Below are 17,887 nucleotides of genomic sequence, written 5' to 3' on the forward strand. Positions count from 1 at the left end.
TTACTCAATTTGGAATTAAAATATTGATATTAAGGGAGGGATTAATCTCGGGGGGTAATGAAACAATAAATAATTAAAACGTAAATATTTATTTAGATTGATAATGATACAGGTGTAATCTTCAGAAAACATTTTACAACCTAAAATATAAAAATTAAATAAAAATAAGTAAATGATTATATAATAAATAAATAATCAATTAAATAATTAAATCGACCTCATATCCCTTTTATTCTGTGTCTTAACGTCTATCTATCACCTATGCATATCTGGGGATCTGGGGACATATGCGCGATAAGGTAGAATATACACATAATATATATTGATACGGTATATATTTAGTGATTTAAACGGCCTTTTGGGAATTTCAATAAAAACATGTGTTTTACTGGTTGCCTACAATTATTTTCTTGTGTAATAAATTAGTAAATATGGCTCTGGCCAACCGGTTAATAATTAAGGTAATGGAGCAAGGGGTCCCCAATGCCGAAAGTTGAGGCGGAGACTAAAATTCCTAGTTACAATAAAAAAAAAATGATTTTCAAATTTTATTGAGAGTAAGATGCTAAATAGTTAAATAACCATTTCTGAAACAAGGTACATAAAAATATATTTTATAAGTATGTAAATGTATAAGGAGTAATTTCAGCAATGTTAACAGATCAAAAATATCTAAATAGACAGTACATAACATTTTCAAAAGTAAATACAATACCAAGTGAAAATAATTCCAAGCACCGCACCGTTTACAACAATTTACAAAACAATAATATATAACAAATTTCTGCTTTCTTTCCGAAAAAAACTTAGAAAATAATGATGTAAAAAGAACAGTATCCTCAATAATTTGAGCATATTTTGTCTTGAAGTCTTTACTGCCAATTTAAAACATAAACAGTGTATATATATTTTAATAATTTACACTAATATAAAAAAACAATCTACAAAACACTTTGATACCTCGTCTAAATGCTCTATCGCACATCTAGGACATAAAATCAGTTTAAAAAGTGGAAAGCACAGATAAGCACCAACGCTTAGTATGTATTCTTAGCTCTTAACGTACTAACAAATTGTTGCAAAGTTTCAAACAGAAATAATTTTCACAATAACCTGCATTTAAATAAAACAACCACCCTATTATTACGTTGTTGAAAATAAAATAATAATCGAATAAAATGCAAAATTAGTGATATTTAAGATTGGAAAGACAAAAAATTTAGAAAAATAAGAATGTATAAAAATATACTCCTGAGCTTGATCAAGATAACATAAACATTAAAAAAATAGTGAAAATATGTTCTATTGAAAATGCGTATTAGTGTAAAGCTCTATACTGTACCTCTTTAATGTTTAACTTAGTTTTGAGCTACTCTAATTATCTAGAAACAATATTATTTTTTAAGAAAAGATCTAACAGAAAAGTATTTCTTTCCCATGAGCCTACTATTGACAATAAGCACAAGTTGTAGCAAAAATTTCGCAACTTATATAAAAAAATTACAGAATTTCTTCAGCATGGCCAATAACAAAACTGTGTATGCTGAAGAAATTCTAGAGAAACTTTAAAATATTCGTTGCCAACTTTTTGGCACACTGTGTCTTTAATCTATGTACAAAATTAAAAAGATATACAACAGTTCTGTAACTATTAATGAAAACATTCTGGAAAATCTATATTTTCTCTGTTTTTTTACCATATACCGATTAAAGCTAAAACTTTATTTAAAATAAAGAAATGTACTCAAAATTTCAAGAATTATTTATCTTTTTGTGTTTTTTTTAGAACATGTACGTGTATATCTGGGTTGCCTTAAAATTCATGACATTCTAGCCCGATTTATAGATTAAGAGCGCCTCAAAATTATTTTTCTACAGTGGAAATTAATTTCTTCACACTAATTTTGCTTTAAATTAAAACAGATAACAAAATAACTTCTTATATCACTGTTAACTGTATAACCTTTGCTTTTATTCTGGGAACAGTTTGATCTTAGGGCAAAATATATTTTTTAAACGCAAGCCTAGACAGAATGTTGTGAATAAAATATGTCTTGTATGTATACCATGTATAAGATGTCAAAACTATACATAGAATAAATCTCTGTCGCTATTATCTTTCAGTACTAAACAGCCTCAGTCCAACAATATTTATGGGTTTTTGCTTAAATGAATCGTAAACATAACTGATTCCAATTGTTGGGTTATCCACCGATAAATGTTACACATTTAAGAAGTATTATTAGTATGTGTTTCATGTTCGATATAACGAAAAACATTGAAAAATATACGAACGAAATTTTCAAAGTAAATCGGGTGAACATGAAACATTATCTCTAAAGACTAATCGAAGAAAAGCTCATAATCTGACCAATCGGACTCATCGGATTCGGTGAAAAATGATACTAAGTCTTCCAAGTCGTCCGCCAATGTCTGCCAAGGAAAATCGCGTTCGTCTAAGAAATCCCACAGCATTACCTAAAAGAAAATGGAGAAATAATTAATAAACGACTCATACTTAATTTAAATTGAACTAGAGAAAAGCCTAGGCTATATAACAAATTATTTTTGATTAATATATGCCCATAATTAAATGCAAATATTGATCTACAACTCGTTTGAGAAAATGGCGCATGCGCAGGAAAAGTCTACTGAACTGAGAAACTAATTTAAATATATTTATCCTTACACAAGTAATATATTTATAGATATAATTATATAGTCAAAAGAAAGCTCAATTTATAAAGAATGTTCCACCTGTTAGTTTAATTATAAGAAATTACCAACACCCCTTAATAAAAAAAAATAGACATAATTATAATGTGGACGCACACGAGAATTGATCTCTGAAGGGACAAATCGGTTAGTTGGTTGCAAATTCTCTCAAATTTTGAAGAGATTGAACCGCCGCACAGTGCTTCGTCCCATGGACAAAAATCGAAAAAAAAGTTAAAATTTACTAATATCTGAATATGTAATTTTATATTTATAGCAATGTTCAACCATCCTGTATATTATTTTTCATAAACAGCGTTTTTTGTTAACAAATATTTTCACTAAAAATAAATTTTGCGATCATTATCTTATATCAGTGAAAAGAATAACATTCATAGTAGTTCTGTATATGGAGTTAAACGTTACGTACTTAATTGAAAGTCACTATGGATATTGTTAAACAAGGTATGTACTTTAAATTTATTTCTAAACAAGTTCGTTATTGTTTAGTTTTTATTTATTTTTTAAAATGATTCTTAAATGGGTATAAAAATTTTACATTTTCAAACTTCAAAAAGGCATTAAAAAAAACATATCAAAACATATCGTATTTATTGAATATTTTTGTTGCCATATTCATACACTTTTAATTTTTGCATAGTTCACCTGCGTCTGCTTGCGACGAACTTTATTTTATAATAGTTTTCAGATGGAGTAAAATTGATAAGCAATACCGATCTGGTTAATACTTGGCTTGATCATAAGGACAAGAACTCAAAATTATTTATATTTCAAAAAATATGTTCTTTATTAGATATTGATGAACCTTCCAGTCCAATGAGATAACCACTTATGCCTGAGCCCACTATGTTGGAGCGAAACGTGGCATAAAAAATGTTCCCATCTTTCAATTTATTATAAAACCTCATACCCAAGAAAACGAAAAAATAATATATGGATATGGTCTATTAAAGAGGTAACTATTAACATCCGAACCCCTCATACCAACAAAAAGAACAGTAACAACGCGAAAAAGTAACATATTAGAAAATGATGTATAGAAATATCTTATATGTGAGGATATTTCATCTACCTGTGATTTGGATAGTATAAATTTGGAAGATTCTGTCAGCAATGATTCTTCTGAATCAGAGTAGTTACAATCTATGCATTTTGTTGTCCTAAAGTAAATTTATAGTATCTTAAGTTTTTTTTTAAATTAAACATACCATTAATGTTTCTTTTTCATTAAAGAAAATCATTTTTATCTTATATTAGGTTTATATTGTAGGAATCATGTTCTAATGTTATTCCAATTCTTTTTTATCACAGGAATTTATTTAATACTTACACCGTTTTCATACTATAAATTATTATTTCCTTAGATGGAACAGAGCTCCAACATTTTTATTATTTATAAGATGTTTTTTCATAAACGTGGGACTAAGAACATCATCATTTAGTACAATGAGAGTACTCATCATTTGTGTCAAATAAACCTAGTTTGAATAAATTGCCTACAATAAAAGAGAAGTTTTGCATTTTTGTCCTCTAGAGCCATATGTTCGAAGCACTGTGCGCCGCCGCGGGATAGATATTTTAAACTCTTATAAAATCTCGGCAGATTTTCAGTAAAAGACCCGGGATGGAGAAGGAAAATGTGACATTGATGGGTTTGTATTTCATAGAATTTGCGAATTATAATAAAAATATAAAAAATAAGAAATTTTAAAAATTATCTGCGAATGAGTACTTCAAATTTTTGTTAAAAAGTTTACAAACTCTTGATAAGCTTGCATCTATACGTTTTTGTTTAAGTAACTTTGATTTCTTATTTTCCATAAACAAGATCTTTCTTTGTCAATACATTTCAATTAATTCAGTTAAAGTTTCTTTTGTCCACAACACGAAATTAATGAAAAATATGAAAAACACGTAGGCAAAAGATCTCACCCCACAGCACTAACAGGCAGATATTTAAAATGATCTATCAAGTTAGTACAAAACCCTCAAAGGATATAACATTTAAGCGGCCTGTACCGTTGTAACGTGCGATTGATCCCCTCCTATTTGCTATTATTATATTACTAATACCTCTTAATAACTATGTAGCACTGAAAAATATCTTAAAAATTCTGCACAATACAAACCTGAAGCACATCTATATCAGTGTCTGCATATCGATTTCGCCTCTGTCGCTGGGGAGGCCCCACATCAATTATTCTTCCATCTTTATCAGCGTGCATATAAAAACACTTGTTTCCAAATGGACACTTGCCCAGGCCCTTCTTAAAGTACTTGCACGCTTTATTGGATAATGCTTTTTTATAATCATCAATTAGTTTTTCTTTTTCTTCCTTTGTATCTACCCAGTACATGCTGGGACATACAAAATCTGATGTTACCCTACATTCTGGACATGCCCTAAATATAATAAAATACTTAGACTAGACTTAGGTAAAATAGACGATCGAACAAATCAACAATACAACTAAACATTTATAGTAATAAAAACTATTAAATTATATATATACTGTACCTAATAATTTTGTTTTCAAACTGATGCGCCTGCCGCCATTTCCTGATGCAAGCTAAACAGAAACAATGGTTGCAATTTGGCAAAATACCAAATCTTTGTTCGCTATTCGCCTTTTCCATGATCACTTCAAAACAAACACCACAAGTTTTGTCTTTAGAGCGCTGAATTGCAAAGGACAGTTCCATATTCTTCTCATGATTCTTTAAACACTCCTAAAAAAGCATATTACTATACTTAAATAAACAATATTACCAAAAACTTTTTTTTTATTTTACTTCTAAATAATTTTTTGCTGAACTACAAAATATGGTTCCTCTCTTATTTATTTCTAAACTAAGAAAAAAGACCTGTATACACTTACTTGACGATGCTTTTTCCTTTCCTCTTCATCATAAGGATGCAATACAAATCTTTCACACATATCACAGAGTTCACCATGTAAATTATTACATTGACCTAAATTCAAGCATATCCCATCCCTGGATGCGTACGGGCACATTTTCCTAATAATATTACTATCCATATTTATTTCTGAATGAAGAACTTGGGCATAACTTTTTTGTGGTTTGGACCTAGGTATAAATTCTGGAGCATCCACCCAGTTTCTATTATTAATTATAACTAAAGGCGGCGAGGCACATGCCCCTTCTTCGCTATCTTGTTCATAAGAAGTTTTTGTATCTTGTGAGCTATTTGAAGAGCAAGATGGTTCTTCTTCTTCGACACTATGTATGTCTGTTTCTACACTGCTTAACTCCCTAGAGAAAAAATATAACAATAAATAATGAAGATAAAGAAATAAAGCTTACATATCAGAAGCTGCCTTGTTTTCACTGTTTGGCACTTGTGCAAAATTGACATCTTCTATATGGTTACACTGAGACGTAGAGGGTTCATTTGCACTAAAAATAATAATAACACCAGCAGCCTTTTAAAACAGATTTCGTAACCTTACCTCTTATTATCGTTGTCATGTAAAAATCGACATCGATCTTGGTATTTACACCTTCCCATCTGATAAAAATAACACGGTCTTTGGTTTTTCATTTCTAATAATTGACCCAGCACATAATCTTCGCCTTGTACAAAACCTACTGCTGTAATTTCGTGTTGGGGTTTATGAGGATACAGGCAATTCTTTCTGTTTGAGCAGGTATTAAGATTGTAGTACCTAAAAGTATAAACTATATTGATAAACTAGAAAAGGAATTAAGGTGAACTAAAAACGTGAATGATAGAAGCCTTATATAATGCTCTAAATAGGTGGAATAGAGAAATTTATGAAGATACACGTTACTTGAGTTGAACACTTACTCTAAACAAAATTTCTTACAAGTGCGAACCTCGGTTTCCGCCATATTGCGATTTTACATAAATAGCCTTAAATTTGAAGGATATCTTCAAGGAATATTAAAAACTTCTTAGTAAATAGGGGCCATCTTATTCCACTTTAAAATGACAATCTTGACAGATACACATATGAATTTCTCTTTTCCTTGCAACAATTAATGAATGTTCTTTGTGGTTTCATAAAATAATCAGAAATTTCAAAAAGAAAAATGTTTTTGACACAAAAACAGTCATGAACATGTCATGAAATTACAGATGATTTGCCAATTTGGAAATTCCACAGACTAAATACTAAATACGTTCCAGAAATTTAAATTTGTAATTGTATTACTGGTTGTATATATAAAATAATACTGCAATACAGAAAACTGTAATGATAAATGAATTTACAGCATCCAGCAGTTGCCCATAGATATTCTAAACGAGGGATTTCCCTAATATCTATCCCTGAGATGATAATTTTAAAACAGGAATAAATTACTTTATAATTTACATATTTACGTAATTTATACGAAATCTAATTATTGTTTTATACAGATATACAAATCTATTTAACAATCTTGTTTGAAAATTCTAAATGATTAAATAGAAGAATTTTCGCTTGAAATCTCTGAAGTAAATTAATTGTTACGCCTTATTGTAATTGATCTCACCTGGAAAATTCATCGCTAAGTTTGAGCTGTCGAAAAAGTTATGAGAGTTAAATCGAAAAATTATATGCCGTAGCAAATACATCGCCTACGCTCCGAACAAACTTTATTACTTGAAAATGTCGGAGGTCCTAAATTTTACAAGACCTGCAATACCCAGATATATCTTCAAAATTGAAACCTATTGATTCTTTTTTCAATTAAGGCTTAGAAAGGATTAAGCATTAAAATTGCTTTTATACTTTTTTTGATTCCACTCACCGATAGAAATTCTTAAAAATTCGTAGATATATACAAAAAAAAAAAAATAGCTGGTCTTATTTTTCACTACATTCTTTTCTGTGTTCCTTTCTTTAACACACACTATGCTTAAACCTCATTAATTAAAGGCATTAATCATGTTTTAACTGCCTATGCTTCAAAATCTATTACTACAATTAAGAAAACTAGGTATAGCTCTCCCGTATTTGCGTAGGCATTTTTCACCGTCTTAAATTTATTGGAATTTCAAGAATTCGGATTAAGAAAATTAATGTTTTTAGCTCAGATCCTGAGCGTAGGATTGAAGAAGATTATTGTTTGAAGGAAAAAAGTTTAAAATAGTGCATTTTAATGCGAAATCATATTAGTAATGCATATTACTATTTTGCATTGAAAAATATCTTAAAAATTCTGTCATCTCGCTAAACATTTTTTTTGAATATTATTATACAGTCAAAAGACAGCTCTTTTATGAGGAATTCAGTGATGTAATCAGATTTTTTAGTGTTCCACTTTCAGTTTATTTATAGAGTACGATTGAAGATTGGTTTGAAGGAAAAATGTTCAAAAGAGTGTATTTTATGCAAAATCACGTTCACGTTCTATGAATAATTATGAATGAAATTTAAAACTTATTACTAATACTTTTAAACTGTTTTAAATGATATTCAGCATTTGTACTGAACTAATTTATTACATTTACATGGATTATTAGATTTTTTCTCCAATGAAATAGTTTTAAAAACATACTTATGAAGTACCAAAATAATTAAAAATCCGTTATTGTAAGTTTACTTTGATCAAAAAGCATTTAGAGGCTTGAGTAAATAAACCCCTAGTTTAATATTCCGATTCAGTCTGTAGGTAAGACGGTATTTCAGGAACCGTAGTGTCTGGAATGAAGAATAGAACCGTCTGGGGGAAACAAAGAAAAAGCAATTATCGACGGGCAAAAATTGGATCTTTTGTGGAGAAAGGTTAAGATTCGTATGTTGTAATTAAAGCATCATCCGCAGATATATTGCCCTTTTCAAAATACCCTATCGAGATTGTGAGATGAATATATATATATATATATATATATATATATATATATATATATATATATATATATATATATATATATATATATATATATATTTAATAAAAAGCCCGAAAGGAAACATTTACAGTCGGTAGATGTGTTATTTTAAACCTGATTTTACCAGAATATAGCTATTAATATAGACTTATCTCCAACTTAATTGAAAAATACTATTACGAAGTTTATGTTTATTAATTTTCAAAAAAACAAGGGTATGAAAAATCGATTTTCTCATAAAATCAAAACATTTAAGTCATAACAAACTATACATTTTCTAAATCTACATAAAACTTCATACAAATACTGAAATGTTCAAAAGGTTACGTCCATATTTACCATTTTGCTAGGAGCTGAAAAAACATGTCCAAAATATTGGGTTTCAAAACAAGGTTTAAAAAAATAATTTTTTTTCACTAAACAGGGTGTTCCGAATTGTATACGGGAAACTTCGACAGCATTTTCTGCAGATAAAAATAACTAAAAAAGTTCGTATAAATGCTTCGTTTCGGAGATACAGGGTGTAGAAGTTTCGATATTTTACTTTGAAAATATAAAAAAAATGAATTTTCGCTTAAAGTTTAAGAACCACTGTATCTTTTCCGGAGTTTCTTTCTTGTAAATTTAATCTACTAAATATGTTGCCATATTAAGAAGATATTATGTTTTTTTAACTAAAAATTAAACACATTTCCAAATTTTCTTTTAAAAAAATTCAAAATTTTCGAAAAATTTTTTTCGCGAAAAAAACCTCAGACGTATTTCCGGTGTAGAAATATACCACCCATAAAAATATTTGCACTTATTTAAGACTCGCCCTATATATAAAATTTAATACAAACTCGAAGGAACAGATATATAGAAATTGAAAAAATATATATTTGAGCTAAGTGAAATTTAAGTTAAATTTTTTTCAGTGAAAAATAATTTTTTTAACACAAATCTGAAGGAGGCAAAAAAGTTAGCACAACTGAAACCGATCGTGTGGTTTTCTTAAAGGAAAACAAAATAGATTAACTCAATATTTCACCAAACAAAGCAAGACTTCGTAAAATATAACCATCTGCTTCGTATGGTATAATGGATTTAGGAACTGAACTGAAAAAGATAAAGCACAAAGTAGTAAGAAAAAAATATATATTCCTTGTAATTCTTTTTGGGCTTTCCGGCCTAAATATATTTTATTCAATTTCTTTCGCCATTTATTTTTATGTCTTATTTTGTACAATTTGTGGGTTACATCGTCAATTTGAAATTAATACAGTAATTAAGCTATCTCTTTCAATCAGTACGGTACTACCAAAAAAAAACTTAAATATTTAATTTTAAAGGCTTCAACCAACCTTTCGCAAATTAAGGGCGGTAAAAAGAAAAGTTGAAACATTATTTTGAAATGTAATTTGCGAGGCTGTAAGCTTAAAATAGATGTTTCGAAAATTCATACAATTCCAAAAATTATTCTCGCGAAAGTAAATTGTAATTAATACACGTAGATGTTTGTTTTCTCTCGTATTTCAGTTTTAATTTGAACCTTCGGTTTTGTTACGAAACCGCAGATTTTCGCAGAGGAAACAAGAGTATCCTACGCAAAAATTATTTTTCTACATAACATATAAATGTAAAATTAGAAGTATCTCAGGCGGTTTCGAAATGAAAGCTTACTCATACATTTTTTTCTAATATACGTTAAATTTATAAACGTTTTATACAACTCTGGAACAACATTTTGAAATTTGCGCTGTTTGACATGGGAAATATAGAGGAACCAATTTCAACTTTTCTCAACTAAAAGGAAGCAAAACTAGTTCACCCTTAACAATGTGGTGACTCCTACGTTTATTGACGATTAATTTCATATTCTCAAGTTTGCCCTAAACCATCTTCAGTCAAACCGCAGGCTGTCAATGACAGAAGACATTCGAAGTTGCTTAACAAAGTTGAGTATCTTGGGAAATATCACATTTCTTGGCGGAGATATAATCATGAGATTATATTCGTATTATTCTATTTACAGATAAAGACAAATTTAATAAATATCTCTATACCGGGTGCGTTTCAAAAGCGACTCACCCCTATAACTTTTTTATTTTTTTAGATAAAAAGACGAGATTTGGTATGTTAGTATATGACATAAATTAGGATTGAATGAATTATTCAATTTTTTTCGGTCACTTCTTGTTTCACCAGAAATGAATACAAATTTTGATTTTTAAATGGCACCCTCGGTATTTTTGAAAGGAAATGATACTCTGAATAGAATGACATATCGTACATGTCATCTTTTGACATTTTCGCATATGGTTAATTTGAAATTGTAACATGCGGTTCATAACGACAATTTGACTCGAAATACCAAGTGTGTGGTACCAGATTATTCGTAAAAAAATGCTATTTCCAAATATGCTAATGAGCCATCCTCATTCCATTTGAAAAAATTGAGATATGATTAAAAATACGATTTGGGCATCTTTTAACCGGCCAGGACAAGACACTAAAAACATTAGACGATCAAATCTATTTTTCCAAGGCTCTTGATTAAAGATTAGTGTTTTTAACACAGCCATGACACTCTAGAATGAAATTTAAAATACAATTTTTTTAAGCGAGAATGTCAAAAGTTGACATATGATATGTCATTTTATTCAGAGTGTCATTTTCTATCAAATAAAATAAAAAAATACCGACGGTGCCATTTAAAAGTCAAAACTTGTAGTCATTTCCGGTGAAACAGGAAGTGACCGAAAACAATTGAATACGCCAATCAATGCTAATTTCTGTCTACTAACATACCAAATCTCGTTTTTATCTGTAAAAAAAAGTTATAGGGGTGAGCCACTTTTGAGACGCACCCGGTATAAAATCAACAACGTGAATTCATGCGAAGAGATTTGTTCGAATAAAGCGATAGTTTTACGTATGCTTAATAGTTTATTAACATAATAGAGATTCTCTGATTATAATATAGAGAATCAGAATGCAGAATCAAAATGAAATTTCATTGTGATCGAGATTTGAGATTTGGCAGAAGGCACTAATATAGGGGAGAATAGAATGGAAAGAAGACAAAACGGGAGCGTTGTGCCTGTTGGTATTGAGCGACTAGCTGTTGCATTTTCATTCACAAACTTCAGTCGGTTGGGGGGTTTGTTCTAAAACAGGACCGTACTCGATCAATGGAGAGAACTCTCCCCCCAAAATTGTTACTTAATCGATAATCAATGCATCCGCCTTATCGCCACACTCTCGTGCCTCCATTCTTCTAAATTCACTTTATTTTGATTCATTATTGAGCTAATATACGAGGAAATGTCGACAAGTAACTATAGGAGTTAATCTTTATCGAGTTTTCAATTAATACTTACTATTAAGAAAGGCTTGTAAATAACGAAATGAGCATAAAAACCATATGAATGATGTAATCCAAAAAAATAAAAAATTACCCTAGAAAATTAAATATCGGATGAGAGGAGCTTAAACAAAGACGCTGAGCTCATTTTATTTCGAGAATGATCAACAAATTGCGAATTCAGTCCATAAATTTTGTGGGAAAACGTGCGTCATAATCTCATAAATTAGGTTATAATGTTTTTTGCCCTTTTTAAATCACGTTTCGGGGCAGGGCAAACGAAAAAAGCTAAAAAGAAATAAAATAATGTAGGTGGATCTTTAAAAGCAATTTAAAACGGCGGATTACGTTTGAATATAAAATGTTCGAACGTTCAGTCCAGCCCTGGTTTCATCTAAAATAGAAGCGGGGCCCAGTCTTCAGCGTTTGACCCGAATTCATTCATTTACCACCCAAGAGAAACGCCAGTGTCGACTCGTTTGATTTAATTGATTAATCATTTCGATTGTAAATAATTAATTGATAATCAAGTCCACAGATGTACAAGATATGTACCTCGTAAAACGTATTTGAAATACAAGATACTTCCAAGCAAAATATTTGAGATATCAGATACAAGAACTTTTGGAAAAGGTATTTGAAATACTAGATATAAAATACTTATTTTCTAAATATTTTTATTAAAATAAATAACTCTTGAAAAAAATATTTTTTTATTTATTTTTAGGGTTTATTTAGCTTATTACATTAATAATAATTTTATTAACAAGAATCGTGTAAATTAGAGAAAATATATTTTAAAACTATTATTTGGCTAATTATTGTCTTAAGTAAAACTAGTTCCTCAAGACATTATCACTTGTTTTTCTTCAATATTGTCTCATATTCTTCGAAAAAAGATTCGCTAGACGGTGTTATATTTTAACAATGTTAAATTTTAAAAATATTTTTTTAATTTTTTAATTCTTTGTTATATAAATATTGCCGTGTTTCGAAGTCAGCGGTGGTGCCAGTAGACCCATTATTGTCGATAATTGCAACAGAGGAATCAGAGTCATGGACAAGACTTGACGTTGTTCTTTAAATGATTTTGGCACCTATTTTATTTAACGAATGGATATAACACGAAAGCTAATAGCACTAAAAATGCAAGCACTAAAAAGTGCAAATTTTTTTAAAGCTCTCCAAAAAAATCCTTTATGGGTATTTCGCCACTGCACTGCAAGAAAATCTACAAAATAAAATAGTTATTTTTGGTAAACACTTCTGCGTTAAACCTAAACGGACACTGCTTGTCAGAAGTTCTGTTTACAGTTATAAAAATTTGCCTAACAAAGAAAAAAAATGCTTAACGTTTCGGAAAGTCTATCTCTTTCCGTCGTCAGAAGCAACAAAATACAAAGAATAAAGAAAAAAACTATTTAAAATATTTAAATTCAAACTATTATGAGAACACTTTAGTTTTTTTAAAGCAGATACGTCTAAAAGAAACCGTTGATGTTCTGTTAAAATGACATTATATCAAGTTAAACTTCAAAATTAACAATTACTACCTGATAACAATTACTTAATAAGGTAAAACCAAAAAGCCCTAAACTTTCTGTATGATTATCTTTAAATTTTACGTATGTTATGTTTATTTATGTTATGTTCTTTAAAATCAAAGAAGCGATTGCCATACATTACTGACATCTACAGATGCATGAGCAATACATTTATTTTTATTAGATTGTATTAAAAAGCCTCTTTTATTTTTCTTTTAGAGGCTTTTTTTTTCTTTTTTTTTAATTATAATGAAAGAAGCGATAGCTTCTAAAAGAAAAATAAAAGAGGCTTTTGTAATACAATTATGTTAATACGATAATGTTATCTGTGCTGTTAATCATACATTGGATTCTTATTAGATCATGTAATAACAACCATAATATGTGTCTTTATCGCCTTGCAGACTTTGTATATGGCTTCCACTGAAAAAGAGGTCTTCAATAGTATTATAATAAGAGTTCCATCGGGCTGTGTTCCTGTCAATTCTAAATATGCTTCACACGCTTTTGGTGATCTAGAACATAAATTCCAAAGTGATTGGCAGTTTGCAGAAAAGAAACACAAAGTGAACACACAAGGTGCTTTAGAAATCCTGAGTATTAACTTCGCATTTCTAATACCTTACCACTTGCTTGTGAATTCTGTTAAAAAAAGTAACAAAACTTTGGCTGATATGGTGCAAAAACTGTGTACAATGTAACCTGACGATTGTTGTTCCTCTCTGGGAAAAAATATACCGGGTCTGTTTTAAAATAACATCAAATTATCTTAGAATTTCAAAGTGGTGCGTTAATTTTTTGGAGAAGTGTATATATGTATATGAATGTATGAAAAATACCTTATTTTAATTAAACAAATTTGGGTGAAGATTCACTATTCTTATAGAGGATCTATTTCAAAGGGCACTGCCACTGGCTTTCAAGACACTTCTGCTAAGATGCGGGATGAATAAAAGAGGAGAAAAATATATAAGAGCGAGACCAGAATATTTATGGTACTCTACCTGCTCGGAATCTTATATTTAATAATATCGAAACTGGCCCTCTTTAAGTATTATGTGGTAAAAAGTGGTTTGTTCATCTTTTTGCGTATAGACGTGGAAAGAAAGCCGCAAAAACATTAAGTACCTTTCCGTATTTAAAATAAAACCGTTTTGCGGCCAACAAAATCGGATTGAAGTTTCAAGTAAATGGAATTATAGAGGGATTTATCCCCCGAAATACGGGATAAAATAATATATATCTCGTATGCTATTCTGAGGCTTATTTTCGTTTAAATGTCAGAAAGAGTTGAACTTTTAATTCAACAATGCAACAGCGGTTATTTTTTAGAAAGCATTCGAAAATATTTTATAGAAATAATGTATTTTTTCCTGAAAAATATGAAGAAGATATAAGGGATCGTCTATATAAATGAACCTACGCACTTCACGCATGAAAGAGTTTCGCAACTCTCAGCCATAACTTGATAATTTCCTCTCATCTTTTAATGCATGAGAAGATTGTTTTCTCTTGAATTCACACCATAACATGTAATTTGATCAAAAATTGATTCAGTTCTTTAAAAACCCACATCATTTGCCTGTTCAAAAATTGTCTATGAAACGAAACTGACTTTGAAATATCGATGTTTAAAAAGTAAGCAACATTACAGTTGAGGGTTGGAACCTTTGGTGTTACACAGCAAAATAAAAACACTAAATCACCACAATACACCAAAACACTTTTACTTTTACACTGGACGCGCGTTTCGCTAACCATGTTAGTATCATCAGCAGATGATTATAAACTAAAGTACAATCTACAAGTTGAGCGTTTATATACACGCTCAGTGGGCAACGAGTGGGCGTGGCAAAATCTAGCCAACCGAGTCAGAGCCAACTGAGCGTAACAGTTAGATTTCCGCCACTAGAGTAGTAGGAACAAAGAACTTGAAGGAATTGGACCGTTGGCTCTGTTCATACTATCTTTATACAGATATTTCTTAGTTCATAGATTACTTAGTTTCCCACTTTCCAACGAAAGATATGAAATAGAAAGAGATTACATTAGGAATGTAGCTGAGTGTAATGGATATTCTCCTTCACTAGTTGATAAATTAATTAGAAAACGTAGGTATAGGTTAATGATTTCTGAAAATTCGACTTTTCAAGTGAAGAAAGATACGTCTAAATATTTTTCGATACCGTTTGATAGAGAGTTATCCCATGGTCTAAAAGGAATTTTTAAGAATGTCAATTATAAACTTGTGTATAGTGCTAATAATAAATTACAACAATTATTAGGTAATCCAAAAGATAAAACACCTCCACTGGAAAGGTCGGGTATTTATGAAATTTCTTGTAAAGATTGTAATCAGAAATATGTTAGGTAAACTAGAAGATCAATATTAACTAGATTTAAAGAACATTTAGCTCAGATAAGATATGGTAGACCGGATAAATCTTGCCTTGCTGAACATATTGTTGATAATGAACATTGTATAGATCTTAATAATTTAAAATTAATTAAGCAAGTCTCAAATTACAGGCAACTAGATGCATATGAAAGCATCAGAATTAATAAATGTAAAGATAGTATGAACAGAGTCAACGGTCCAATTCCTTCAAGTTCTTTGTTCCTACTACTCTAGTGGCGGAAATCTAACTGTTACGCTCAGTTGGCTCTGACTCGGTTGGCTAGATTTTGCCACGCCCACTCGTTGCCCACTGAGCGTGTATATAAACGCTCAACTTGTAGATTGTACTTTAGTTTATAATCATCTGCTGATGATGCTAACATGGTTAGCGAAACGCGCGTCCAGTGTAAAAGTAAAAGTGTTTTGGTGTATTGTGGTGATTTAGTGTTTTTATTTTGCAGTAAGCAACATTTCTGAAAAGTAGTAATCACACGGCGGACCTTCCCGATATTATTTTTCATCTAAAACATACTCAGGAGACCCTGTATGCACCTTTAGAGATTATTTTTTCATTTCCCAGACTAAAAAACTTTTAAAGATCATTATTTCGGGACAAGATGTGCTCAAATTTTCATCTAAATTACCCAATTTTAGCTCGCTAACGTTAAAACACTATTTTAGCCTGGAGATTTATTTTCTTAAATTTCAAGATGAGCAAATTGGAGTCATGTTTCACGTTTACGTAAACTAAAATACGATATTGTGTTAGACTAAGGTAATTCTAAATCCTTATTACTGTGCTATAAATAACCTTATTTGAAAATCAGAGTACAATAAAGTTAAATTTTAAGTTTATATGAAACCAAACTTATATGGAATCACTCTTTATTTTTGATTAAACTTTATGAAAGGAAAAAAATTGGTATACAACTTTAAGATAAGGCTTTTTGTTGTAAATAAACATAATTATAAAGAATAAACGACTGCTGCGATTTATTATCTTGTGAGTTTTGTGTTCAGTAGTAAAATCACGGTTGTCCGGTAATTTTAATTCCACCAAAAAAAAAATAAATAAATAAAAAAAATCAGTTAAAACCATAAGAAAAAGGGTTGATGCTCGAGGGTTGTACAGTAGGAGAGAGTTACGTGTCCCACAGTTATATAGCAAAATAAAATTGACTGGCTAAATCGGTGCCTTCAACATCAAAACTGATCAATTGAGAACTAGGCAAAATGTCCTTTCTTCGGATGAGACTAGAATTGGCCTAAGATCAGATGACCATCGAATTCAGGTTCTCAGAGCTCCAGAAAGTCGAGCGAGATACCAGGCTGCCAAATCTGTACCAAGATATAAAAAAGGAACTGTAATGTTCTGGGGAGGTATTATGCTGGGAGCAAAAACCTCATTATTACAACTTCAACAAACTTTAACAGGTCGGAGGTATGTTGATTAAGTGCTAGAACCAATACCACCTCCCCATACCAGCAGAGTGGTTAGAGAATGTCTTGAAACGGAAGGTGTTATAGTTTTGGACTGGCCTGCATGTTCACCAAATCTAAACCCTATCGAACACTGGTGAGACCAGCTCAAAAGAAGAGTTAGAGCTCGTCGAAACAATCCAGGAAATCTCGCACAGCTTATTGATGCAGCATTAGTAGAATGGGGAAACATACCTCAAGAAAACGTGGATAATTTAACAAGAAGCATGCCAGCGCGGATAGAAGCTTGCATAAGGGCTAGAGGTGGCAACATAGATTATTAAAATTATAAATTTTATTTTTGTTTTTGCTTTTTTACCATTAAAAATTTAAATCTCATATCGTTTCAGAAGCCAAAAAAATACCAGTGTTTATTTTCGGAACTGATTATTTTTTTATTATATTTCGTATGGCAGCAAAGGATACTATTGACAATTTTTATTGCTATATGGATTATTTTTCATTAAAAGCTTTTGTTAAGGCCATTTTGTGTTGATGAATAAACACAAAATTACGACTATTTC

General features: G+C 30.4%; 1 protein-coding gene across 2 annotated transcripts in view; it reads right to left on the reverse strand.

Annotated features, from left to right (window-relative positions):
• Positions 1 to 535: 535 nt before the first annotated feature.
• LOC115876864 (probable E3 ubiquitin-protein ligase makorin-1) overlaps positions 536 to 17,887 on the reverse strand; it is a 109,512-nt gene continuing 92,160 nt past the window's right edge. Inside the window, exons 1-7 of one of the 2 annotated variants that reach the window (XM_030892862.1) lie at positions 6,569 to 6,855; positions 6,210 to 6,425; positions 6,064 to 6,156; positions 5,616 to 6,012; positions 5,255 to 5,466; positions 4,866 to 5,139; positions 536 to 2,478 (exon numbers count right to left, since the gene is read on the reverse strand). In XM_030892862.1, the coding sequence (XP_030748722.1) occupies positions 2,344 to 2,478; positions 4,866 to 5,139; positions 5,255 to 5,466; positions 5,616 to 6,012; positions 6,064 to 6,156; positions 6,210 to 6,425; positions 6,569 to 6,612 (1,371 nt within the window). In that variant the 5' untranslated portion in view covers positions 6,613 to 6,855 and the 3' untranslated portion in view covers positions 536 to 2,343. Of the gene's footprint in view, positions 2,479 to 4,865; positions 5,140 to 5,254; positions 5,467 to 5,615; positions 6,013 to 6,063; positions 6,157 to 6,209; positions 6,426 to 6,568; positions 6,856 to 17,887 lie in introns of those variants that run through there. The other variant, XM_030892864.1, reaches the window with a different exon arrangement.

This window comes from Sitophilus oryzae, unplaced genomic scaffold (genome assembly GCF_002938485.1).
Source record: "Sitophilus oryzae breed Bouriz unplaced genomic scaffold, Soryzae_2.0 scaffold_1440_pilon_pilon, whole genome shotgun sequence".
Lineage (NCBI taxonomy): Eukaryota > Metazoa > Arthropoda > Insecta > Coleoptera > Curculionidae > Sitophilus > Sitophilus oryzae.